The sequence below is a fragment of the Anomaloglossus baeobatrachus genome, chromosome 1, assembly GCF_048569485.1.
Source record: "Anomaloglossus baeobatrachus isolate aAnoBae1 chromosome 1, aAnoBae1.hap1, whole genome shotgun sequence".
Taxonomy (NCBI): Eukaryota; Metazoa; Chordata; class Amphibia; order Anura; family Aromobatidae; genus Anomaloglossus; species Anomaloglossus baeobatrachus.
Window position 1 is genome coordinate 185,746,130 of NC_134353.1, and position 27,669 is coordinate 185,773,798.

At 43.6% G+C, this 27,669-nt stretch overlaps 1 protein-coding gene across 1 annotated transcript in view; it reads right to left on the bottom strand.

Annotated features, from left to right (window-relative positions):
* Window positions 1–13,568: 13,568 nt before the first annotated feature.
* TMA16 (translation machinery associated 16 homolog) overlaps window positions 13,569–27,669 on the bottom strand; it is a 130,061-nt gene continuing 115,960 nt past the window's right edge. Inside the window, exon 7 of the mRNA XM_075347373.1 lies at window positions 13,569–18,061. Coding sequence (XP_075203488.1) covers window positions 17,827–18,061 — 235 coding nt within the window. The 3' untranslated portion in view covers window positions 13,569–17,826. The remainder of the gene's footprint in view (window positions 18,062–27,669) is intronic.

Consider the following 27,669-nt stretch of genomic DNA (forward strand, 5'->3'; position numbering starts at 1 on the left):
TTTACACTCACTTTCTCAGTCTCTTTTCCCTCTTACAAACATTGCTTCTTCACACGATGCAGATGCTGCTGCCACTTTATACAACACCACCATCTCTGCAGCTCTCGAATCAGCCGCCCCCCTCACACACAACAAAATCCACACAATCAACAGGCAACCCTGGCACAAAAGTCAGACTAAAGAATTGAGATGGGCTTCCAGAATCGGAGTGCAGTTGGAAGAGGTCTCATTCCACCGAGCACTTCATCACATATAAACAAGCCCTCACCATTTTCAAGTCTGCAGTCACTGCTGCAAAACAAACCTTCTCATCTCTCATATCCTCTCTTTCTCACAACCCTAAACAGCTAATCAACACTTTCAACTCTCTCCTCTGTCCCCCTGGACCACCTTCCTCTCCTCTCATCTCAGCTGAAGACTTTGCCTCTTTCTTCAAGCAGAAGATTGACAACATCAGAGCAAGCTTTGGCCCAAAATCAACACAGCCCCTCCTCACAACTACTCAACCTTCCTCCTCCAAATCCAGCTTCTCCACCATTATAGATCATCTTTCGATTCTACTCTAAAGATCACATATCACAACCTGCCTACTTGATCCACTCCCGTCCCACGTCATCCCCAATCTCACCGCAGTCTTCATCCCAACCCTGACCCATCTCTTCAACCTGTCACTAACAACTGGTGTATTCCCTTCATGCTTTTATCATGTCTCCATTACAACCATACTCAAAAAGCCCTGCCTTGACCCTTCCTCTGTGTCAAACTATCGCACAATATCCCTTCTCCCCTATGCCTCAAAACTACTGGAACAGCATGTCCATCTTGAACTTTTTCTCATACCTCTCTTCCTGCTCCATCTTTGACCGGTTACAATCTGGCTTTCGACCCCATCATTCCACTGAAACTGCCCTAATCAAAGTCACTAATGACGTACTAACTACCACAGCCAAGCAACACTACTCTGTCCTCCTCCTCCTGGACCAGTCCTCTGCATTTGACACAGTAGATCATTTCCTTCTACTAAAGATCCTCTCATCTCTGGGCATCACTGACATGGCGCTATCTGGATTTCCTCATACTTAACCAAACATGACCGAATTTTCCGTTTTCCACTCTCACACCACTTCCTCATCTCGCCCCCTATCTGTCCCACAGCTTTCAGTATCATCTCTACGCTTATGATGCACAGATCTACCTCTGTGGACCTGACATCACCTCCCTACTAACCAGAATCTCACAATGTCTGTCTGCTATTTCATCCTTTTTCTCTGCTCAATTCCTAAAACTGAACATGGATAAAACAGAATTCATTGTCTTTCCTCCTCCTCACTAAACCCCGCCACCTGACATATCCATCAATATCAATGGCTGCTAACTTTCCCTAGTCCCACGCGCTCACTGCCTGGGAGTAAAGGGGGCTTTACACGCAGCGATATCGCTAGTGATATTGCTGGTGAAAGCACACGCCCCCGTCATTTGTGCGTCACGGGCAAATCGATGCCCGTGGCACACAATATCGTTAGGAGCCGTCACACAGACTTACCTGCCTAGCGACGTCGCTGGCGAACCACCTCCTATCTAAGGGGGCCGTTCGTGCGGCGTCACAGCGGCGTCACTAAGCGGCCACCCAATAGAAGCGGAGGGGCGGAGATGAGCGTCCGTAACATCCCGCCCACCTCCTTCCTTCCGCATTGCCGGCGGCCGCAGGTAACCTGTAGTTCGTCGTTCCTGAGGTGTCACACGTAGCCATGTGTGCTGCCGCAGGAACGACGAACAGCCTGCGTCCTCAACAATCAATGATTTTTAGACAATGAACGACATGTCAATGATGGACGATTTGGTGAGTATTTATCATCGTTAGCGGTCGCTCGGAAGTGTCACACACAACGACGTCGCTAACGATGCCGGATATGCGTCACGGAATCCGTGACCCCGGCAATATATCGTTAGATACGTCGCTGCGTGTAACGGGGCTTTAACTCTAGACTCTGATCTCTCTTTCAAGCCACACATCCAACCGCTTTTCACCTCCTGCCGCCTCAAACTCAAAAATATTTCCTGGATTTGTACATTCCTTTCCCAAGAAGCTGAAAAAACCCTAGTACATGCCCTTATTATTTCCCGCCTGGATTATTGCAACCTCCTGTTCTGTGGCTTTCCTTCTAAAGGGTGCTTTATACGCTGCGACATCGCTAATGATATATCATCGGGGTCACGTCATTAGTGACGCACATCCGGCGCCGTTAGCGACATTGCAGCGTGTGACACCAAGGAGCGAGAGAGCAACGAGCGCAAAAACGTAAAAAATCATTGCTTGTTGACACGTCGCTCCTTTTCAAAATATCGTTGCTGCTGCAGGTACGATGTTACCCCTTTCACATGTAAAGAACAATGGAATAGATGGCACTATAATAATAAATAATAATAATAATACCCATTCTTTATTTTTTTTGCTAAAGAACAGTTCCCATCCCAATAGCAAGAGTGTCTACCTAGACACAGAAAGGCAGATCGACCTCGGGTTGACGGAGAACAGGAAAGCTGTTTTAAGTGCAGATAAAGCATTTACTGCCTCACTGACAAAGAAGAAAAATTTGTTCCCTTCTAAAGCTGGTGTCACACATAACGACGACAACAACGACGTCGCTGCTACGTCACCATTTTCTGTGACGTTGCAGCGACGTCCCGTCGCTGTCGCTGTGTGTGACATCCAGCAACGACCTGGCCCCTGCTGTGAGGTCGCCGGTCGTTGCTGAATGTCCAGCTTCATTTTTTGGTCGTCACTCTCCCGCTGTGACACACACATCGCTGTGTGTGACAGCGAGAGAGCGACGAAATGAAGCGATCAGGAGCCGGCACTGGCAGCTGCGGTAAGCTGTAACCAGCGTAAACATCGGGTAACCAAGGGAAGACCTTTCCCTGGTTACCCGATGTTTACGCTGGTTACCAGCCTCCGCTCTTGCTGCCAGCGCCGGCTCCTGCACTGTGACATGTGGCTGCAGTATGCATCGGGTAATTAACCCGATGTATACTGTAGCAAGGAGAGCAAGGAGCCAGCGCTAAGCAGTGCGCGCGGCTCCTTGCTCTCTGCACTGTGACATGTAGCTGCAGCACACATCGGGTTAATTAACCCGATGTGTACTGTACCTAGGAGAGCAAGGAGCCAGCGCTAAGCGCGGCTCCCTGCTCTCTGCACATGTAGCACAGCGACGTTATGATCGCTGCTTCTGCTGTGTTTGACAGCTAAGCAGCGATCATAACAGCGACTTACAAGGTCGCTGTTACGTCACCGAAAATGGTGACGTAACAGCGACGTCGTTGTCGCTTAGTGTGACACCAGCTTAAGTCATGTCAGATAATGGTTTGGCTATGACCGAAAAATTCTTAATGATCCTACAATAATAATTTGCAAAGCCTAAGAATCTTTGTTACTTGGTTGAACCCACTCAAGGAAAACAAGTACATTAACGGTGTGCCCTTACTATGTACTATGTAATGCTTGTGTCTTACCATACAGGGAAAAGGTAACAGAGTATATATTTTTTTTTATTTTTCTCCTTGAATTTATGTCCTTTTCGGTGAAATATTTTTGAATACAGTGTAGGTACTCGTAAGCGTGAGGACCCTTGACGTTTGGGTTACGAGCTTATGTATTTTGGCCAAAATATGGACCAATACCTCACATTTATTATCGTATTCCATCATTGCACATTTTTCGCAGGATGTAGCCAGGCCCTCCAGGGTGTCAGTCTTGTGCGCTCAGTGCACTTTAATAGTGCTGGGCAGCCCGCCTGATCTAATAGAAGAGCGTGATCAATAGGCTGTGAACCGGACACTGTGCATTGCACATATCTGTGTGACTGGTGCCTTATGTAAAACCCTATTAGTGTGCGTGTTCAATACCAGCAGCCACCCCCTCCATGATTTGGTAGGTTGAGAGTGGCTGTTCCATCGGTATTCCGCACCTGTGTTACCTATACCTCTATCATGGTGAGCCGGCTGCATCCTGCGAGTGCTATTGCCATTTTGACCTGAGTTGGCTGGTGGCTTTTTTCTGGTGAGTTTTTTTTATTTTTCCCCAACAGAGTTTACTGGTAGCACAGCATGGGATCACAGCTGATTCTTTCTGTGAGTTAAAGCATTTCCCTGTCCATTTTTAAAAGTGTTTTACCTCAAAGAAAAAGTAATTTGCGATCTTGTGCTGTAATGTCTGTATACTTTTTTACTTCTTCCCCTGCCCAGGAGATGTGGTATGATCAAACCATGTTCCCTGTATTGTCAGAAACCACAGTTAAACAATACATAGTAGAAGCACATGTATAAGATTATCTACCGTATGCATAGGAACATTTTTTTTTAAACATATTCAATTGTGGAAATTATTATTATCCCAAGATCTATTAATTAAAATAAGCTTTAAAATTAATTCTGTGAGTGGGAAAAATCCCTTCAAGTGGAAAAATGATGGCCCTGAAGAGAACTACTCTGCTGACTCACAAGAGTCTCATGCGGATCGCTTGGTGAGGGAATTCCGTTGGCATTAGCAGACGTTGGGGGCTTCTGAAGGTGGTGGCCCCTCGTAGTTAGATTTGTGGATTCGATCCAGTAACCTCTTGCTCTGTGGTTGCTTCCGGTCTGCTTAGTTATGGTCCTTCTCTTCGCTCCTAATGCTGTTGGTTCTTATTACCTTTATTTTTCCTTTCTGGGCTCTATCTTCAGGTGTATTCCATTTTCAATTTTGGTTTGTCCTATGACAGTGTGGGTGAGGATAGATATACAGTGTGTCCACCCATATTCTGTCCACCACCATTAACTTGAGAATGGCGGCAGCTATAGGCATAGAAGTGGTGTCTAGGTATAGTAAAGTAGCCATGCGCTATGCAATGAAACCACCTATTGCGCCACCTGGTGGAAAACAAGAAGTTAGCATTTTTATCTTAAAACCGGAACGAGATAGAGAAAAAAAGTGAATTACAAAGTTGTAGGGCATCATCAATTCAATACACATCGACACCTTGCATACAGAAATGCTATGATTAGAATGTGTAAAACTCACAAGGCTGCGGACGTGAAGCGATACCTCATGGAGACCTTCCTACAAGTCATTCGGTATGGTGGCTGCATGGAGTGGCCTCCACACTCACCTGACCTGACCCCATTGGACTTCTTTCTGTGAGGTCACATCAAACAGCAGGTGTATGCGACCCCTCCACCATCATTGCAGGATCCACAACGACGTATCACAGATGCTTGTGCAAACGTGTCACCTATCATATTGCACAACGTGCAGCAAGATGCAGTATGCTGTCCAGAGTCCAGATGTGCATTGCAGCTGACGGTGGCCACTTTGAGCATCAAAGTTAAATAAGTGCCATATGCGTGACCAGCATTCAATGTTTTGTGGGGGTGTCATGGGTTTCATATCATAGCATTTCTGTATGCAAGGTGTCAATTCGTATTGAATTGATGATGCCCTACAATTTTTTAATTCACTTTTTTTCTCTATCTTGTTCCGTTTTTGAGATAAAAATACCAACTCCGTTGTTTTCCACCAGGTGGCGCAATAAGTGGTTTCATTGCATAACGCATGGCTACTTTACTATACCTAGACACCACTTCTATGTTTATAGATGCCGCCATTCTCAAGTTAATGGCGGTGGACAGGATATGGGTGGACACACTGTACATTCTCCATTCACTATATTTCCTTGCTGGCAATACGACTGGGTAGATATTTGCTAAAGAGTTCCAGCCCTTCAGTGAAGGGATATTCCTTGCTAGCAGTTTGCATTTCTAGAAAAAGGGAAGACAACATTTTTAGGGCTAAAATAAGAAGTTTCCAATTTTTAGTTTGAACAAAAAAATCAATAAAAACATACAGTACAAACTAAGTAATAACACAATAATAAAACGTAGTGCTATAAAATGGCAAATGAGGGGTGAATACACACAACAAGCAGCAAAGTATATATCACTGAGAGGCCCCAAGAGTAGTATAAATTTATATCCCCTTTTATCCTCCCACAGAATGATTCATGAATCCCAAGTGGATTACTTTAACCTCCATCTGCTGCTCGTGAGTATTCACCCCTCTTTTGCCATCTCATAGCACTAAAGTTTTATTATTATATTATTTAGTTTGTACTGTGTATTTTTATTGACTTTTTGTTAAAAAATAAAAATTTGAAACTTATTTTTTAGCCCTAAAAATGCTCCTGTTATCTTCCCCTTTTCTATGGTATATTTTGGAGTGGCTATTAACATTTAAGTAGCTAATGACATTGATGTTACCATTTATCTGATATAAGGCTACTTTTACATTTCCGTTGTTTAACATCCGCCAGGTCCGTCGTTGCGACGCAACCGTCGTTTTTTAGCTGTCAACGGACGCAACGGATTAGTTATTTCACAGGATTCTATTTGCGGAATTCTGTGAAATAAAAGATCTGTCGCGCCCGTTACATCCATTTTACAACGGATCTGTCATGATCCGTTTTTTTTGGGGACAGCCCAATGGGAGTGCCAGACATTTTGGAGACCTATATAACTGTGTTTTAACAGGTCATCTATGACAGTTTGGAGAGAAAGGGGAAGAATAAATGGTGTTATAGCTAAACTTGTGCAGAATTATGTGGATTATTCCTATCAAGCCAAACTTTTGGCGTTCATGGTTTCAGTGAAGGAGAGACAAAGGCAACGGCGTAGGCGTTTTTGGGTCCTTCCTGCAGAGTCTCGGGGGCTTCTGGTGGTGGTCCTTTGCAATGTCTTCTGGCTTCTGTACAGGTATATGCAGCATTGTTTGGGTCTTAATTAGGGCTTCTTTCTGTACCTTTCCTAATTTGGAGCCTTGCAATGTGATTGTGTACATACTGGGCACGGAATCCTGCACAGTGCGTCATTTTTTTTAAATTCGTTTATTAAACAGTAGAGAATTTCTCAAATACAGAGCAAAAGACACATTAGATATGCACATACAGGTTTGCCATCAGCCACTCAATTTAGGCTCAACAAGTAGATATGTCACTATATTGCTAAATAAATGATCATTTTAAAACAGCTATGGTGTCTTACGGACAATGAGATAGCTGATTACATTGCATTTGAGTGTATGGTGAATACTACAAACAGACAAAGAAAACCAGTAAATAACTAATAACTAGCTCTGCCGATAACACCGTCCTAGACGGTGGAAACTGCCCTCCTCCACAGTCAGTTTTGTATTCAGTACTGGTAGAGACATGTGAATATATTATACTCAAAATATATCTTTGTACCGTGTTAGCCAGTAATGGCTAACACGGTACAAAGATATATTTTACCTATATCAAAATGGAGGATACCAGAATGTACCGCATCTTTATGTAACTAAAGACACTTCTGAAGAAACGCGCACAATTGGACAGCGACATTTTTCTTATCCAAAGATTTTGTGATATATTGAGCCTGATGAAGAGACCAGAGTAGTCTCAAAAACTTGCTATTATTACCATCTTTTCAGTTAGCCATTAAAAGGTATGAACCACTGAGGACTCTCAGTTCTTTTAAACAAACTTTTTTTTATATTATACTCAATCAGTTAAGGTCAAAGGGGAGGAATTCCATATTTCCCATATCTGGTTACATTTCTCCGGACACCCTCTGTTTTGATATACAGTCCGCTCATATGGGAGTTTCCGAGCCATAAAAAGGGATTCCCGCAGAAATATTTTGTGATAGTGTGACCATGTCCCTTCATCCATAACCCCAAACAAACAGAGAAGTGGTTCAAGGGGTATAGGAAAAAGAGCCAGGGAGGACAAGACTGAGACAACCCCCTTCCAAAAGGTGATAGTCACCGGACAGCCCCATATCATGTGAAGGAAGTCAGCATCCCCTCCATAGCAGCGCGGGCAGTCAGGGGTTGCCCGGTGTCGCATTTTGAACCTTAAAGGGGTTAAATACGCTTGATGTATGATATATAGTTGGGTCATTCTATCATTAACTGAGGGTGATACCTTAGTTGGGGATTCAAGAATCTCCTCCCAGTCCTCTTGTATGTTCGGGACTAACAGCTCCCACCTCCTCCTGTCAGTGGCTGGGTCTCATTTCCTACAGCCAGTAAGTGGGTGTACAGAGGATGAGTTCAGTTCTTTAGGGCTCTGGGACTCCAATTAAGGGAAAAGAGGATATAAGGGTAGCTCCCGTCCTATTCTGCGTATGGTGTTGGATTGCTGATCTAAGCTGCAGATATCTAAAAAAGTGACATCTAGCCACTTTAAATTGGGAGTGAATTTGATCAAAGGACAACAGAACATTTTGTTCATAAATGTTTACTAAAAGTGAGAGCGCCATGGGAACTCCAGAAGATGGAGGGCAGGTGTTCTAGTGGCACAGGGAAATAAGTGTTCTGCCATAAGGGCATCTCGGCAATAATACCCAAGAAACGCACCACCCTTTTAGCTTGTCTCCAAACCCACCGTGCCAACCTGAGAAGCGGTAATATCCTACATGGGCCATTTCCATCCAATTCCAGAAACCTAAGTAAGCATCTTGTTCCAGCAGCGTGTGCAAGGTGGCTCTCTGAGTTCGGAAGGTCGGATCCTGGCATCCACGAGGACAGCGCCCTCAGCTGGCCCGACAGGTAATATAAGTAGAAATCAGGCAGAGCCAGCTCCCCCCGTCACTTAGATCTATGTAGTGTGGTCAGTTTCAGTTTAGGTCGTGTGGTGCCCCAAATGAACCCAGACAATAACGAGTTTAGGGAAGAGAAAAGGGATTTAGGAACTGGAACCGCACTATGCTGAAGGAAGTAACTGAGTTTGGGAAGTAAAATCATTTTCACCAAATTGACACGTCCCGGGACCGATAGAGGCAGCTTACTCCATAGCGCAAACTTAGTTTTGGCCACTGTCAATAGAAGGTAAATGTTAGACTGTAGGTCCTTTCAGCTATCTCGATTTATAATGATCTCCAGATACTTAAAACTAGAAACCAGCGGCAACGGGGATAATGCCTCTAAGCCGGACATCGGGCTGAGGGACAGGGGCATCAAATGAGACTTGTCCCAATTTACGACAGTGCATCATTTTGTCGCTCAGAAAAATGTTACATTGTCCGTTGCTTCCGCCCAACGGTCAGTCATTCCATGACTGATCCGTCATGCGACATGATGCAACGCAAGGCCATCAGTCGCAATCCGTTGTTAATACAAGTCTATTGGAAAAAAAACAAAATCCTGCAAATTATTTTGCAGGATTCAGTTTTTTCTCAAAGCGACAAATTGTGAGTAAGAGAAAATAACGGAAATGTGAAAGTAGTCTAATTGTGTGTGTGACAGTTTGCATTTCTGCTGTTTGTTTGTCTGACTTCCCAACGGACCTTTCCTCTTTCCTTAGTTAGGTCAGTGAAGGATTATTTTTGTTTAATTTATTATTTGCCTTTTTCCTCACTTTGTGCACGTTTTAGGTTTTCTCACCTTGGTTCCATATATACCTCTGCACACTTACCGACCCCTGGTTAGCTGTGTGAAGCGGCCTCCCCTCTGGTTCCTCATGAGGCACGAGAAACCCTTTAAAAGCCCTTTAGGGAGCCAGATTAAAAAAAAAAGGTATTTTTTAGTAGTGTGGCTGGACTATACTTATAGTGATTTTCAACTCTGTACAGAGACCAGTAGTGTGATACTTCTCTGTGTTGTAGGCTTCACTACTTCCGTTACCCATGTATGAGTGAGGTACGTGCATGTAAAGAGTTCTTTACAGTTACAGCAGTCAGACTGTGGAATGCTTTACCACAAGAGGTAGTAATGGCAGATGCTATAACAGCTTTTAAAAAAAGAGCTGGATGATTTCCTCACACAACATGGTCAGTTATAAATGATAAAATGTATCATTGGTGGAGGAAGGTTGAACTAGATGAACCTAGGTCATTTTTCAACCTATGAAACTATGTAACTATAACATCATCTCTTTAAAAAAGCTTACAGCCTACAAAGACCCCGCTGCCACCTCACAACCAGCAAAACTGTTGCAACCCAACAATCTACTGGTTCCTCTTCATTATCCTGTAGACTGTAAAACCTGAAATGGCAGGGCCGCCTCAAATCTGTACCAGTCAGTCATTGGTAGTGCATTTCACATTAATCTATATTCTTATCTTGTAAGTAACCCATTCTTACATGTAGAGCACGATGGAATAAAAGGTGCTCCATAATAAGGAATAATATGCGAAATGGTATCCACACTTCTTTTCCCAAATCCATATGTCACACAAGCAAGTGGATGTTCTGCAGTTAGGATAGTGATATTAGTGAGACATTATGAGCTTTACCGTATGCTGACAAAAGGGTTATTTGTCTCTTGAGGTCTGCTCTGTGATAGAAGGGGAGAAACATTGTATCACTGGAGTGTGTAAGAACTATCGATCTGGGCACTATTTTCCTCAGCAGGGCTTCAACACCTTCCCTTTTAGTCACTACTCTTTGCTGTGCTCTACTGCGGGCTATACAAGTGACCCTGTGTACCTTTGTGACATCTACCTAGGTCTATGTAATGCCCAATAAGAAACATACCTGTTTTGGTATTTGTACTTCAAGTCCTGTTTTTTTGCTGCGTGCACTCCACATACCTTTCTGCCTACTCCACCAATGCCTGAGGTCCATGTACCCATCTGAATCTGAGGTGTATTGAATCCACCTCACCAGGTGAACCTAACAACTACTATTCAATAGTTACCAAGACATAGAAGGGGGGTGACCCCGCTCACCTGTACCCGAGATCAAGTCCAGACCGTGCACGGAAGGAGAGGTAGGCAGACCTCAGCAGCAGCATGAATAGGGTAGGAATCCAGCAATCAGGTCCAAAATAGGTTAAAATTTCATTCTTTCTTTATTTCATGTTAAAGTTAAAAAAAATTTCCATCATGAATTCATAGGAATATAGGTGAAAGAACGCGTTTCGAACAGGGTTAGTTCTTAGTCTGTCTCTAGTAAATGGACACTGAGAGTGATTAAAAAGACATGAAACCGGACATGGAATCAGAAAAGACTGCACAGGTTCAAGGTGATTAATTGGAGTAGTTCACTCCCATGGGAAATAAGTGATCATATCAGTACACATACAACATATCTTTCTTTAAATTCATACCCAGAGGAGATCTAGTGTCCATTGTAAAAATCCACTTGATTTCCTTGCGACAAAGAATATCATTGAGATTACCACCTCTTTTTGGTAGACACACTTTCTCAATTGCATTAACCTGCAGTGAATCCATATTGCCCGCATGCACATTGAGAAAGTGCTGCGATGCTCCAGATAATCCTCTAGTGGTTGCGTTATTTGCATCATATATATGTTCAGACAGCCTCTTTCTCAATGTGCGTGTCGTGCTGCCTATATACTGCAGATGACATTTAACGCATGAAATCAAATAAATAGCATTGCTAGTACCACAATTAATCATTGAATTTATAAAAAAAAAATTCCATTAGAATATGATGTAAAATTATTGGTACTAACCATGTATTTACAAAGCCCACAGGTTTTATGGCCACATTTATAAGATCCCACTGTTGACAGCCAATTGCCTGCAGTACATCCATCTGTTTTTTTCGCAGGTTTTTTATTTTTATTTAGGGACATTTTATTTTTATGGTCACTTGGTGAAATTAAAGCCCCCAGTGTTGTATTTCTCTTTGATACAAATTTAACCCCTACATCAAGGATTTTAAATAGAGTCTCATCTGCTGTCAAAATAGGAAGGTATTTTTTTATTATTCCTACTATTTGGTGGTAATTTTTGCTATACCTGGTGGAAAACACTAGGGGCAGAAGTCTGTCAGATCCAGAATGGAGATTATTTGTGTTTTTATTTTTATTTTTGTTAAATTGGAGATAGTCCAAACGTTCCCTCTGGTGAGTTTTGATCTTTGCTCTTTCTAGAGTGTTTTTTTGAATAGCCCCGTGCTAAAAATCTTTTGTCAACCAACTCAAATTCTTTTTCCAAGGTTTCCTGGTTACTGCAACACCTTTTGGCTCTGATATATTCGCCAGTGGGTATATTCTCTATTATATGCCTGGGGTGGCAACTGTTGGAATGCAATAGAGAATTGCCCGCAGACGGTTTGCGATATAATCTGCATTCAACAGACCCCCTATTGATATTACCTGTGAGGGTCATGTCCAGGAAATTAATTTCACTTTTTTCATGTGAGTGAACTGAATGTTCTGCCAAATTAATATGTCTCATTATTGAACAGGAAGATATTAAACTTAGTGACCTGGAAAAAAAAGTCAGAGATATGGAAGCTTCATTGGCAAAATATTCAAGTTTGGACTCATATAGAACCCTTAAGGAGCAGATTAATGACAATCTTATGAAGTTGGAGGATTCTATTACCGTATTCAAAGAAGGAAAGTTTAAACGTGATACCAAGGACTATGAAAGCAATAGGGTGTATAATTGGCACCACTTTCGAAAATTCTTTGAACATGGTCCAAAGTCTATTTTGAAAAATAAAAAACACAACTCCAACAAAGTAAATTTTTCATCTACAGAACCTGAATCGACAGATGGTAACACGGACTTTTCCGACATAGATTCTGAACCCCACTCAATAGGAGGTGCAAAAAACTATACTCCTGTTCCAAAAAACTCCCGAAAAAAAACAGGAGAGCAGGGCGTAAACACGCCAGGAGCAAGCAAGTATCAGCACGGTTAATTTCACCAAGTGACCATAAAAATAAAATGTCCCAAAATAAAAATAAAAAACCTGCGAAAAAAACAGATGGATGTACTGCAGGCAATTGGCTGTCAACAGTGGGATCTTATAAATGTGGCCATAAAACCTGTGGGCTTTGTAAATACATGGTTAGTACCAATAATTTTACATCAAATTCTAATGGAAATTTTTTTTTATATAAATTCAATGATTAATTGTGGTACTAGCAATGTTATTTATTTGATTTCATGCGTTAAATGTCATCTGTAGTATATAGGCAGCACGACACGCACATTGAGAAAGAGGCTGTCTGAACATATATATGATGCAAATAACGCAACCACTAGAGGATTATCTGGAGCATCGCAGCACTTTCTCAATGTGCATGCGGGCAATATGGATTCACTGCAGGCTAATGCAATTGAGAAAGTGTGTCTACCAAAAAGAGGTGGTAATCTCAATGATATTCTTTGTCGCAAGGAAATCAAGTGGATTTTTACAATGGACACTAGATCTCCTCTGGGTATGAATTTAAAGAAAGATATGTTGTATGTGTACTGATATGATCACTTATTTCCCATGGGAGTGAACTACTCCAATTAATCACCTTGAACCTGTGCAGTCTTTTCTGATTCCATGTCCGGTTTAATCACTGTCAGTGTCCATTTACTAGAGACAGACTAAGAACTAACCCTGTTCGAAACGCGTCCTCTCACCTATATTCCTATGAATTCATGATGGAAATTTTTTTTTAACTTTAACATGAAATAAAGAAAGAATGAAATTTTACCCTATTTTGGACCTGATTGCTGGATTCCTACCCTATTCAATAGTTAGTATGAAATTTGATCAGTTTCTTCTGGCAATAAAACATCTGGAGAAATTTGGCTGGGTCCATATCTACTTCACTTGACAACAGCAAACCTCCATCAACCATCAGGATTTGCTGTTGTCAGATTCTCCTGACTCTTTCCTGAATATTGCTATTTCAACAACAAAAATATTATCCCCACAGTCAAGTTCCTAAGTATAAAGCAATGAAACTCCTGTTTTCAGGTTTGTGACTGCGATAAGCCAGGAACAAAGAGGTGTAGACTTTCCCAAAAGATCATCACCCCTGATGAAGTCTCTGTTAGCAACAGTCAATATCTGGATGAATTACAGTACATACACAGATACATGCTACCAAGGCAGTGGGCGAAAAAATGCGGTCAGCGAAGCAGAGGCCTATGCAGGTGGGATTTTTTATTTTTTTACAACAGAAGAAAAAAAGGCAGGCAGCATATGTGGTCAGAAACAAGCGGGATAAATATCAGAATGACAGACAGAAGAACACTTTAGCACAGTGTAGATAAAGTCTTTGATAGATGGTCAATGAAAGAATCAGCAGTGTTTTGGTAAGCAATTGCTTTGTAAGAAGCCAAAGTCATAACGTGTCCATGTAGAGCATCAGGAAATGGACACAAAAAGGAAAGAATGATGGGGAGAGGACACCAGCATCAGCACCATTCAGGCGACCAGAGGGCTCTCAACAGGTAAGCAAGGGAGAGAGCGGTACAGTGTGAACACAAGATGGAATCCTGAAATAAGAAAATTGCAGCAATACAATGAGTAATAATAAGGATTTTTGAAGCCTCAACCTTCTGGTTTTATCTTGCTTCCTTTCGCAAATATTACCATACATTTTCATCAGGGCAGTGCTGTGCCAACAATCCCTCACATGTGCCAAAGTGAACTAAGCCAAGGCTAATATCTATGGTAATTTATTATTCAAAATATCCTGCTGCTAGTCCTCAAATGATATTCTTAAAGTAAACATGTAAACTTACCATTTCTTACTTGAATGGAATCGGTCATCTCTCATGACGTTTTTCATAAAATCGATATTTCCCCTAAAAAAACTAAATCAGCAGTATCTTCACTTTGAAGTCTATGTTGTGGCAAACCTCTCTAACTAGTTCTAAAAATGTATGAATCAATGTTAGATTGGTGAACTCCCGCGCCAATTAACAGAAGAAAAGAGTTTAGCAGCATTTATTGTCCCTTCAAAATTCATTTACTTATGACATTCAGATACAGTAGACGTTTCCATCCACTATGTAAAAAGACACATCTGGAGGTTTTTCTCACTCTCTGACATGAAATCAAAACAAACATTTCCTGTTTTAGGTCAATTAGGAACCAAAATTATTTATATTTGCCAAATACCAGAATAATGAGACAGACAATGTTTTAAGGCATTGTTTATTACTTTCTACAAAGTCAAAAGTTTACATACATTTCATTAGTGTTAGGTGCCAATGCCCTTAAACTGTATGACTCGGGTCAAATGTTTTGGATGTTTTTCCACAAGCTTCTCACAATAGTTGGTTGGAATTTGGGCTCATTGCACCTGACAGAAATGTTGTCACTGACTTTGCCCATAAATTTTCAATAGGATTGAGATCAGGGCTTTGTGATGGCCACTCCAAAACATTGACTTTGTTATCCTTAAGCCGCCTTATAACCAGCTTGGCAGTATGTTTCGGATCATTGTCTATTTGGAAGACCTATTTACACCCAAGCTTTAAGTTCCTGGCTGATGTGTTGAGATGTTGCTTCAGTATTGCCACATAATCTTCTGTTCTCATGATGCCATCTATTTTTTGAAGTGCACCAGCCCCTCCTGCAGCAAAACAAACCATGTTGATACAGCACTCGATTCACTTGGATTCAATTGGATTAATGACACAATCTTACTAGCTTCCGCCAGCATCTTCACAAGGTCTTTTGCTTTTGTTCTTGGGTTGATATGTACATGTCTGACCAAAGCATGTTCAGAGAACCCTTCTCCTTCCAGAGCAATATGCTGGCTGGACATTCCTATCTTGTTTATACTTGCGTATAATTGTTTGTACAAATGAACGAGACATCTTCAGGTATCTAGAAATTGCACCCACGGATGAACTAGACTTGTGCAAGTCCACAATTCTCTTCCTGAGATATTGGCCGATTTCTTTTGACTTTCCCATGATGCTACACAAAGAAGCAGTGTGTTTCAGGAGTGCATTAAAATACATCCACAGATATGTCTCTAATTAACCCAGATGTTTACAATAAACCTATCAGAAGGTTCCAAAGACATGACATCATCATATGGGCTGTCCCATATTGTTTAAAAGCATAGTACTTAGTGTATGTAAACTTTTGACTTTGCAGAAAGTAATAAAAATGCTTTAAAACATTCTCTCTCACTATTCTGGCATTTGGCAAATATAAATAATTTTGGTAATTCTATTTGACCTAAAACGGGAAAGGTTTATTCGGATTTCATGTCAGATAGTGAGAAAAACATGCATATGTGTCTTTGCAGATAGTGTATGTAAACTTCTTTTACTAACTGTATACATACAGTGGTGTCTGGTATGCAGCTCAGCCCCATTTACTTGTGCCATGGCCCCTCAATCTGACGATCACCTGGGAATTCTGGTGTCCCATTGAGCAAACAGGTATGCCCCATAATAAGGATTGGATAGCAATGTTTTTAGGAAGCATACTATGTATATGATCAAATTAAGCAGGGAATCAGCATAATAAGCTGAAAAGATACTTAGGACCTCATACAGTATATAATTACTAGTTCTGTTTTTCCTTCATTAAGAACTGAGAACTGAACGGTAAGTTCACAGGCTGTATTCGTGGTATATATTTTGTTGCCCTTGTTTTCCAAAACTACAGCAAAACAGCAGCATATTTGAAATGTCAATAAACTGGTCAATGTGTAGTGCAATGTGTAGTGCATGCCTTTCTAACTAGTCCAAGGCATTTGAAGATATGGTACAGAGTTTTGATAAGATGAGAATCCCTATATACTGTGAACTTGTCCGGCTCAATGGGTTTGTCTGGAATCAGCAATAAATGCAGCCATGTAATTAGTCTCTGTGTGATAATCCTGCTGTCAAGTTCCCTTTTAATATGCAGACACTGAATGGTAAACACAAATGGTAATTCACAAAGTTCTTAAAAGAAATAGTAATAAACCAGTAACAAAACCAACCCTTCTGCAAGTCAACAATTTATTTCATATAAATTATTCTGCGTTTAGTTAATAGTAATATCTACTGTGGTGGATGTTCACCCCAAAAAATATATATTTGACTAGATTTAGAGGGAATCTGTCACCAGGTTGTGGCAGCCAATCAGAGAGCAGCATAATGTAGAGACAGAGACCCCCAAATCCAGTGCTGTTCCACTTAGTGGGCTGCTTGTTGCAGTTTTGATAAATAAACTATTTTATCTATTGCAGATCTAGCAGTACTTTGAATGCTAAACTGTGCATAACCCCGCCCACACCACTGATTGTCAGCTTTCTATGTACACTGTGCATAGGCAGAAAGTTGACAATCAGTGGTAGGGCAGGGTTATTCAAGACTTCATGAATATGAAGGATTACATAGCAGCCGGTTCACTAGTCCTCTAGTGATAAAATCTAGATTATCATGAGAGGACTAATCCTGCTGCCACGTAGAGCTACATATTCATGAGCTTTGTATAACCACGCCCCTACCAACAATTGGCAGCTTTTTGCTTATACACAGGGGATAAAGAAAACCTTGAATCGTGATGTGGGCAGGGTTACATAGAGCTCTCCATTCAGAGGGCTGTCGGACCCGCAGCAGATAAAACAGTGATTTTATCAAAATTGCAGCATGCAGCCTAAGTGAAACAGCACTGGATTCGGGGTCTCTCCAACTCTACGTTATGCTGCTCTCTAACTAGGTGGCTAAAACCTAAATTACTGATTCCCTTTCAAAAAAATGTCTGCAAGGAAAAAATAAAAAAGTGTCACACATAGATCCTTTTAGAATTCATGCAGTCATTGACTCTGGATAGCAATTAATTGTAGCACATCAAGTGCAGCTAATTCTTATTGAAATATTCACAGTTCAGTTAATCATCTCACTTGAGACATAGAGCTGTATTCCTCAGCATATTGAAATACAGAAATATCAAATATGTTTTCTCCATAGCTCTTGCGTGAACAGCTCCCACCAACGTGAATTATTAACATGAAACAAACTTGAGAAGTCTTCACATTTGCATTTCATTCTGTTGTTTCAAATCAAAAAGTGACTTCATTGCGAGCTCTTAGTTTAGAAGGCATTACTGTCTTGGCTATTGTGTTCCTTGTGGTTATCAGAGGTGCATTTATCAGTCTCTTGGCCATTGTCCTCGCACTCGGGAGAGGACTCTTCTTTATGTTCCATTTCCTCTTCATCTTTAGCATTTTCCGTTGAAACGTCTTTCTTCATTTTAAGCAGTGAGTCACTGACTGAAAATTTGCGCATTTTAATATTTGGCAGCTTGTTGAGATCCAAATTCCATTCTCTAAAAATGAGTAGCGAGAGGTAAAAAAAAAAAAATAAAGAAAAAGAAATGACACTTGTTAATTTATCAAAACTGAACAGATTTACCCTGAGGAATGTTGTAAAATGCCTCATCAATCAAATATACCTTCAATGCATAAAACTGTACAGAAGGCGGAACTAGAAGAAGCCTTTATAAAGCATATAAAGCAGAAGGATGAAGCGTGAAGCTTCATTATATGAGCCCCATTGCTTGTGCATTGGAATTAAATAAAAAGACTGTCAAATCCAAGTTATGTTTTGTATTAAAGAGCAAACGACTTGTAAAGATATACTCCATTCAAATGCCACAATAAAATCTACCATAATATTATCAACCATTGTGCTAAGTTATTTTACTACATACAGCTCTAGCCTTCCTAATCCTTTTGTGCAAAAGCACTTGATGAATATTAGAAGATAATATACATTACAGTTACTGAACACACAGCCGAGACTGCTTGCTTTACATTAGTTGCCGTAATAGACAGTAATATTTGGTATAAAAAAAAGGCTTCCGAAACCAAAAATATCAACGTAACAGAAAAGCTAACGTTAGAGCAGTTAAAGGGAATCTGTCAGGTGATTTTCCAGGACAATACTAATGTTATCTTTAAATAGGGCTTGCAGAGACCTTTCAGGATCAGTAAGTATTACTGCTCTATGTTATCCTGTTATCTTGTTGTAAACTATCTAGAATTCAGTATGAAGTAGTAACTGGTCAAGCATACGTAAATACGAACTGCATATGCCCTGATTTCCTCTCCCACCTCTGAGTGCTGGCATCAGTGAAAAGTAAATCTAAACTGAATTTACACTGTTGCCCCGACCCATAATCCCTACCACCTCTCAGCAGTTAAGGCCCCGTCACACTAAGCAACATCGCTAGCAACATCGCTAGCAACATCGCTGCTAACGAACAACTTTTGTGACGTTGCTAGCGATGTTGCTGTGTGTGACATCCAGCAACAACCTGGCCCCTGCTGTGAGGTCGTTGGTTGTTGCTGAATGTCCTGGGCCATTTTTTAGTTGTTGCTGTCCCGCTGTGAAGCGCAGATCGCTGTGTGTGACAGCGAGACAGCAACAACTAAATGTGCAGGCAGCAGGAGCCGGCTTCTGCGGAGGCTGGTAACCACAGTAAACATCGGGTAACCAAGAAGCCCTGTCCTTGGTTACCCAATATTTACCTTTGTTACCAGCCTCCGCCGCTCTCACTGTCAGTGCCGGCTCCTGCTCTGTGCACATGTAGCTGCAGGACACATCGGGTTAATTAACCCGATGTGTGCTGTAGCTAGGAGAGCAAGGAGCCAGCGCTAAGCATTGTGCGCTGCTCCCTGCTGTGCACATGTAGCTGCAGCACACATCGGGTAATTAACCCGATGTGTGCTGTAACTAGGAGAGCAGGGAGCCAGCGCTCAGTGTGTGCTGCTCCCTGCTCTCTGCAGGTGTAGCTCCGTGCGCTGGTAACCAAGGTAAATATCGGGTTGGTTACCCGATATTTACCTTAGTTACCAAGCGCAGCATCTTCCACGCGGCGCTGGGGGCTGGTCACTGGTTGCTGGTGAGCTCACCAGCAACTCGTGTAGCCACGCTCCAGCGATCCCTGCCAGGTCAGGTTGCTGGTGGGATCGCTGGAGCGTCACAGTGTGACATCTCACCAGCAACCTCCTAGCAACTTACCAGCAATCCCTATCGTTGTTGGGATCGCTGGTAAGTTGCTTAGTGTGACTGGACCTTAAGTGAATGCATTGGGAGTAGTAAATATGCAAATTGTATTTACATACACTTGACTAGTGTGCATGAGACACCGAATTCTAGATTACAGCAAGATAATAGATAAGGTATAGTAATAAAACTTAAGGCCACATCTCACTAAGCGACATCGCTAGCGACATCGCTGCTGAGTCACGTTTTTTGTGACGCAACAGCAATCTTGCTAGTAATGTCGCTGTGTGTGACATCCAGCAACGACCTGGCCTCTGCTGTTAGGTCGCCGGTCGTTGCTGAATGTCCTGGACTATTTTCTTCAAAGGCGATGTCCTGCTGGGCAGGACGCATCGCTATGTTTGACACTGTGTGACAGGGTCCCAATGACGACAGAGATCGTTATGCAGGTCGCTACTGCGATCTGTATCGTTACTGAGCCGTTGGTAAGGTCTGACTGTGACATCTCACCAGCGACCTCCCAGCGACTTACCAGCGATCCTTATCAGGTCGCATCGTTTTCGGGATCGCTGGTAGGTCACTAAATGTGATGGGGGCTTTACTGATCCTGAAAGGTCTCCTTAAGCCCGGTTTAAAGATAACATTAGTACTGTACTATTAGTACATTACTGTACATTAGTACTGTACTATTTATACCAGAGTTGGTATGAATCTATTCATACGTCCTATTCCAATGGCCACAACAGCGGTCTGTGGCTGATAGAATGGGAAAGATAATACGGTCACGCTGAAAAATGGTGTCGCATAAGACCGGGTAGTCAAAAGAAAAGCAGTAGACGCTGTCAGTTAAGAGTCAATACTGTCTCTCTCCCATTCCAGTGGCCACATAACACTGTTGTGCTCATATAGTTACATCCAGAAATATTTGGACAGTGACTGAATCTTCATGATTTCAGCTCTGCATGTCACGATTTCTGAATTAAAATGAAACAACTGAGATGCAAGTAAAGTATAACTTACAGGTGTAATTAAAGGGGTTGAGCATAATTATCCTTTGGAATGTTTAGGAATTGCAAGCATTTTTCTACAAAGCCTCCTCATTTCAGGGGTTCAAAAGTAATTGGACAAATTTGGTTTACCATAAATAAAATGTTAATTTCTAATACTTTGTAGAGAATCCTGCCTGAAGTTTGGAAGCCATGGATGTCACCAAACACTGTATTTCCTCATTTGTGATGTACTGTACTGTGACGCGCCATTCAATCAACCTTGCTGCATTTAGTTGAATCTGAGCATAATTTTCTGGCTTCTTCTGTCTTCAGTCACATCATTAACACTAGTGACCCAGTGTCCTTGGAAGCCATGTATGCCTGACCATCACACTGCTTCACACCATGTTTTACAGAGGATGTGGTGTGCTGTGAATCATGAGTCATTCAAAGCCTTCTTTCTCCATACTTTCTTCTTCCCATTATTCTGGTACAGGTTGATCTTAGTTTAACCCATCCAAAGAATACTTTTCCAGAACTGGGCTGACTTCCTTAGATGCTTTTTTGGCAAATTCTAATTTGGCCTTTCTGATTTTAAGGTTGATTAATGCTTGTTTTCACCTTGTGGTGAACCCTCTGTATTTGCTCTCAGGACGTCTTCTCTTCATGGTAGACTTAGATACTAAAACACTTAGTTTGAGGAGAATGTTCTTCACTTGGGTGCATTTTGTGAAAAGATTTTTCTTCCCCATGGAAATTATTTTGCGGTTCTCCACCACTGTTATCTGTAGATGTCCAGGCCTTTGTGAGTTCTCCAACTAATCAGTGCGCTCTTTTTTGTTTCTGCAGACTGAACCAAACTGTTAATTTGGCCACGTCTAACATTTCTGCTAAAACTATGATGGATTTCTTCTTTTTTACAGCCTAATGATGGTCTGTTTTTCTTCCACTGATAATTCCTGTAACCTCATGATGTGAGTTCACAGCAACAGATTTCCAAATTCAAATGCCACACCTGGGATCAGCTGCCATACGTTTTACCTGCTTTATTGATGATGGATTAACCCCTTAACGACCACGGGCCATACTGGTACGTCCTAAGCCATCAAGGTGTAATCACCTGTGGCTGCTCTGGGCAGCTAGTGGTGATCCGCACACATGTCTGCTGATCCGTACAGTAGACATGGGTGCCTTGCAGGCACAGGTGGATCCGCAATCCACGCGCGTCTGTTAACCCCTTAAATCGCGCTGTCAAAATATCTAAATGCCCGCCGTGGAAAATGTTCACTCACCCAGCTCCATTGGCTGCGCTGTGACGTGATCACTGTGAACCGATGGTTGCCATGGTACCATAGGGTCATGTGATAACTCCTTTAGCTCACATGACTCACTTCCTGTTTCAGCCGGCTAAGTGCTGCCTGTTACAAGACATAAGCATTTCTGGTGATTTTAGCTGTGTAGCTGTGATCAACAAAAATGAATGAGCAATCAGACTGCTGATCCTTCTATTCCCCTACAGGGACTAGTAAAATAAATAAAAGTTAAAAAAAAAAATTTTAAAAAATTTAAAAAAAAACAACTAAAAAGTTCAAATCACCCTTCTTTCGCCCCATTGAAATTTAAATTTAAAGAGTTAAAAAAATAAAAAGTATACACGCATTTGGTATCACCGAGTTTAGAAATGCACGATCAAAATATAAAATCAATTACCGTATTTTTCGCTTTATAAGACGCACTTTTGTTCCCCCAAATTTTGGGGGAAAGTAGGGGGTGCGTATATATATTATAGATATATATATATATATATATACACATACATATATGTATACATACATATATATATATATACACACACTGCAGGGTCCGCTCTGGAGCGCTGCTGGGGGCAGGTGAACTCTGCGGGCGTCAGCGTTAGATCTCCTGCTCCCGCTCATATAATATGCACAGCCGCTGTCCATCACCATGGCGGTGAAACCGCACCGCAGTGACGGGCTGGGTCAGCGTTGCATATTATATGAGCCTGCGCCCCACTGTGATGGCACATGCCCCCCCTGTGTTAGATATGGCCCCCATGCAGCTGCTCATCCTAAAATAAAAAAAGCTTTACTTACTTTACTTACTTCCTCCAGCGTTTCTCCCCGGTGTCCCTGCCTCCACTGTGATCAGGCACGCAGAGATGAAGTCACTCTGCTGTGCCGATCACATGACCGGCACCAAGAACCAGGAAATTGAGGAACAGAAGCACGAAGGGAGACAGGAGGGAGATCAGCGCTGGAGGAGGTAAGGAAAGAGTGTTTAATTTTACTATGGGCAGCAGCATGGGGGCGAAATCTAACACAGGGGAACGTGCGCAATCCATAGGCAGCACAGGGGAATGTGTGCAATCCATAGGGGGCCACAGGCAGCACAGGGGACTGTGTGCAATCCATAGGGGGCCATAGGCAGCACAGGGGAATGTGTGCAATCCATAGGGGGCCATAGGCAGCACAGGGGAATGTGTGCAATCCATAGGGGGCCATAGGCAGCACAGGGGGACGTGTGAAATCCATAGGGGGCCATAGGCAGCACAGGGGAATGTGTGCAATCCATAGGGGGCCATAGGCAGCACAGGGGAATGTGTGAAATCTATAGGGGGCCATAGGCAGGACAAGGGAATGTGTGCAATCCATAGGGGGCCATAGGCAGAACAGGGGAATGTGTGCAATCCATAGGGGGCCATAGGCAGCACAGGGGAACGTGTGCCAGCCCAAGGGGGCTATATTCAATATAAGTGGGCCATATCCAGATTAAGGGGGCTAATTTTAGGATGGGGGGCTATGAGGGACATATACCCTATATGATTTGTTAGACGGACACTGGCATTATAAGATGGACCCCATTTAACATTAAAAAAAATTCTCTTTTCCTTCACCAAATTTGGGGGTGCGTCTTATAATCAGGTGCGTCTTATAAAGCGAAAAATACGGCAATCTGATTGGTAAACGGCGTAGCGGCAAAAAAATTTCAAATGCCAAAATTGTTTTTTTGATCGCCGCAAATTTTTCACAAAAAAAATAACAGGCAATCAAAATGTAGCATCTGCGCAAAAGTGGTACCATTAAAAACGTCAGCTCAAGACGCAAAAAAAAGAGAATTTTGTTTACTTACCGTAAATTCTTTTTCTTATAGTTCCGTCATGGGAGACCCAAACCATGGGTGTATGCTACTGCCCCCGGAGGACACACAAAGTTACTACACTCAAAAACGTGTAGCTCCTCCCTCCTAGCATATACACCCCCTGCTAGCCAGATCTAGCCAGTTTAGTGCAAAAGCTGAAGGAGGACATCCACCCACAAGAAGAGACAGAGTAAAATCCGGAGGAACCGGAACCTCAGTCTAGAACAATAACAGCCGGTGAAGACACACGGAACAAGAAACCTGCCAATAGGCAATAGGGAGGGTGCTGGGTCTCCCATGACGGAACTATAAGAAAAAGAATTTACGGTAAGTAAACAAAATTCTCTTTTTCTTTATCGTTCCTTATGGGAGACCCAAACCATGGGACGTTCAAAAGCAGTCCATGGGTGGGAATAAACAGACAATTGAGAAGCAGGCAAACCTAACTTCACAAATGGGCGACAGACGCCGGAAAAATGCGTCTGCCGAGCCCACGTCTGCCAGAGCATGAGCATGCCTTGGGTAGTGCTTCGAAAAAGTATGCAGACTAATTCGAGCTGCAGACTGACAGACCTACTGAGCCGTAACCTGGTGCCTGAAGCCCAAGAAAAAAAGGCGCCGACAGGTCTGACCAAATGTGCTCTGATCCCCGGTGGGGAAGGCACTTGAGTACACTTGCAAGTCTCAGAAATGGCTGACCTAAGCCAACGATCAGGGTCGGCTTAGATGCCGAGAGACCGCTACGCTGACGAACAGTCAGCACCAGAGAGGTGCACCGTCTAATAACGGCGGTGCGAGACACGTAGATCCGGAGCGCCCGCACCAGATCTAGGATATGCAACGCTTCCTCAAGCGATGAACAGGAGCCGGACAAAAGGAAGGCAGGAAAATTGCCCCGGATAAGGTGGAAGCAGTAACCGCCTTAGGGAAAAAGTCCGGAGTCGGATGAAGACCACCTTGTCTTGATGCAAAAGACCAAAAAAGGGGGTGACTCCGAGGGAGCGCAGCCAGAACTCTCTGGCGGGAAATTATAGCCACTAGAAAGACTACTTTCTGTGAAAGACACAACAAAGAAACCTCCCGAAGACGGCGCAAAGGGGGGTTACCGGGAACCGTGAGGACCGGATTAAGGTCCGAGGTCTCCATAGGCCGCCGGAAGGCGGAATGAAGTGAGATGCGCCCTTAAAGGAGCGCACCGGAGCCAGCCGGACGATACGCCGCTGGCACATACTTACAGAGTTGAGACCTGTCCCTTAATGAGGGATAGTCCTAGCTGTAGACCGGACTGTGGAAGGGACAGGAGGGTCGGCAAGGCCAAAAAAGGTCAAAGGACACTTTGAAGCTCGAGTCAAAGTGGAGATGACTTCAGGAAGGATATCAGAAGTCGCTAAGACCCAGGACTCAAGAGCTACGCCGTCAATCTGAGAATCCAGAATTCTGACGGGGAAAAACCGGACCTCTTGAGAAAAGGTCTGAACGGTCCGGAAGATGCGAAGGCAACCCAACGGACAGAAGGAGCAGGTCAGAGTACGAAGCCTGCTTAGGTCAGTCTGGAAGAATGACCCGACGGCCCCCTGTACCGATCTTGCACAGGACGCTGGACAAGAGGTAGAGGGTGAGATTCGTAAAGAGACAAAGCTGGGATCAAACATGAACCAGTGTGTCTACCGCAAAACCTGAGGATTGTGGACCACGGTAGGACAGCTGAAATAGCCTGCCTTGTAGTTTTCACATCTAGGATGTGGACTGCGGATACGGTGGACTAGGAGTCCCTTGTCCACTGAAGGATGTTGAGCCGCCATGATTGCCAGGCGGCTGAGTGTCCCGCCCTGGAAGCTGGTGTAGGAAAACGCTATCACGTTGTCCGACTGGACTCGAATGTGCCTAGCCGCCCACAGATGGTGAAGGCTTAGAGAGCAAGAAATACAGCCCTGAATTCCAGCACATTGATCCAGAGGGCTGATTCGGACAGAGTCCAAGCGCCTTGCGCTCCACGATGGAGATATACCGCTCCCAAGGCGGATAAGCTATCCTGGTGAGGATTACCCGGAACGGGCCAGAAAAGGAGCGCCCCTGAGACAGAGTGGCCGAAGCCACCACTGAAACGAGCCCCTGGTCTGTGGCGAAGCCACCCCCCCGTGGGAGGAATGAGTTCGCTTGTACAGCGGAAAACATCCAGTCTCAGAGGACGCAGGAAAAACTGGGCAAGGAACCGCTTCCATTGACGCCCTGAGAACCTCTGGTTCGAAGTCAGAGTGGACTTGGACAGAAGACAAGCCACCCGATAGGTCAGAGTGGCGAGAGTGAGCGAAGCACTCTGCTAAGAGTCAGCACTGGATGAAACCCCGACAAGAAGGCCGTCCAGGGCTAAAAATGACTGCCAACCCCTAGGGGGGCAGGACCCTGATCACAGCTGCCCCAATGAGAATACTCGAGGGGCCTTGGCTAACCCCAAGGGAAGAGCCACGATTGGACCACTCCGATTGTCAAAACGTAGTCAACGCTGGTGTGAAACTGCGATTGACTCCTGCCGATAGGCATCTCTGATGCCGATGGTTGCTAGGGAATCGCCTTGGGGTCTTGATTGATCCGGTGAAAAAAACACACGGAACAAAACCAAGACTCAATGTGAAAACGCCACACCTGGCTATGCTTAAAAAGTTAAAGATCCAGGTCGGAAGGCACCGCCCTCTTCGGGGACTAGGAATACATTTAAGCAAAAATCTCAGAACCGTTCCCAGACGGGAACCGGTACAATTACTCCATCGGCCTGCCAGAAATGCCACGGCCTGTGAGAAGGCGGCGGCCTTGGAGCAGGGAGGAGATGACAGAGAAAATCTGTTTGGCGGGTGGACAGAAATCCATCCTGTAGCCAAGGGAGATATAATCTCGCCCCCACTGAACGGAGACGTGTTAGAACCCTACGTCGCCACGTGGAGAGAGCCTGCCACCGACCGAGGAGGTTGTTGGCGTGGCTAAATAGCTCGGAGGAAGCTGACTCAGTGACAGCATCTCCTGCGGCCTTCTGAAGACGCAGCTTCGAGCTATTTGGTTCTATGAACCTAGGCTGAGCTAGAGGACGACCAGATGGAGGAACGGAAACCACCGAAACCTCAACTGATTCCTGTCCTGGACAGGTTTCCTGATTTAGGTTCGTGGCAAGGAAGAATACTCCCCGCCAAGAGCTTCCTTAATTTCACTCAGTTGGTTCCGAGGAAACTGGTCCCACCAAGGGGGAGCCCAGCAGGGAACCTCCATAGAGGCATCTGCCTTCGAAATCCGAAGCCACAGGAGCTTGCGGATAGCGAGGAAGGTAGCCCAGATCACCGCCGTGCGGCGTCCAGCATGGCAGATCTGGTATAGGATGAAAGAACTGAGTCTGGAAGTTCAGGCAACCGTTTTGACATAGAGTCCCTGTGAGAGAATGCATCTCCTCCAGAGAAGCAGAGAAGGTACAAAAAAACCGCACTGCTGTAGGCTGAGGAGAACGAAGCTCCTGCCGTCCCCATACCGAACTTGGCCCAAAGGACAACTGGGCGGACCGCAGAACCGTAAGTGAGGAGCCATCAGCCACTGACATAACGGCCCGGGCTGAGCCACCTAAGGTGAATGAGCCCACCTTGACCACCATTGGTGGACAGGGGAAATCCAGTCCTCAGAATCACGCTTCATGGGAAGCGACTGTCAGAGCGGACCCTGGGCTTGGTCACAGGGGCCTGAAAACTGGAGAGGTTAAGGAACACACGATGTGTTCACCTAGATAAGGTAACACCGGCGGATT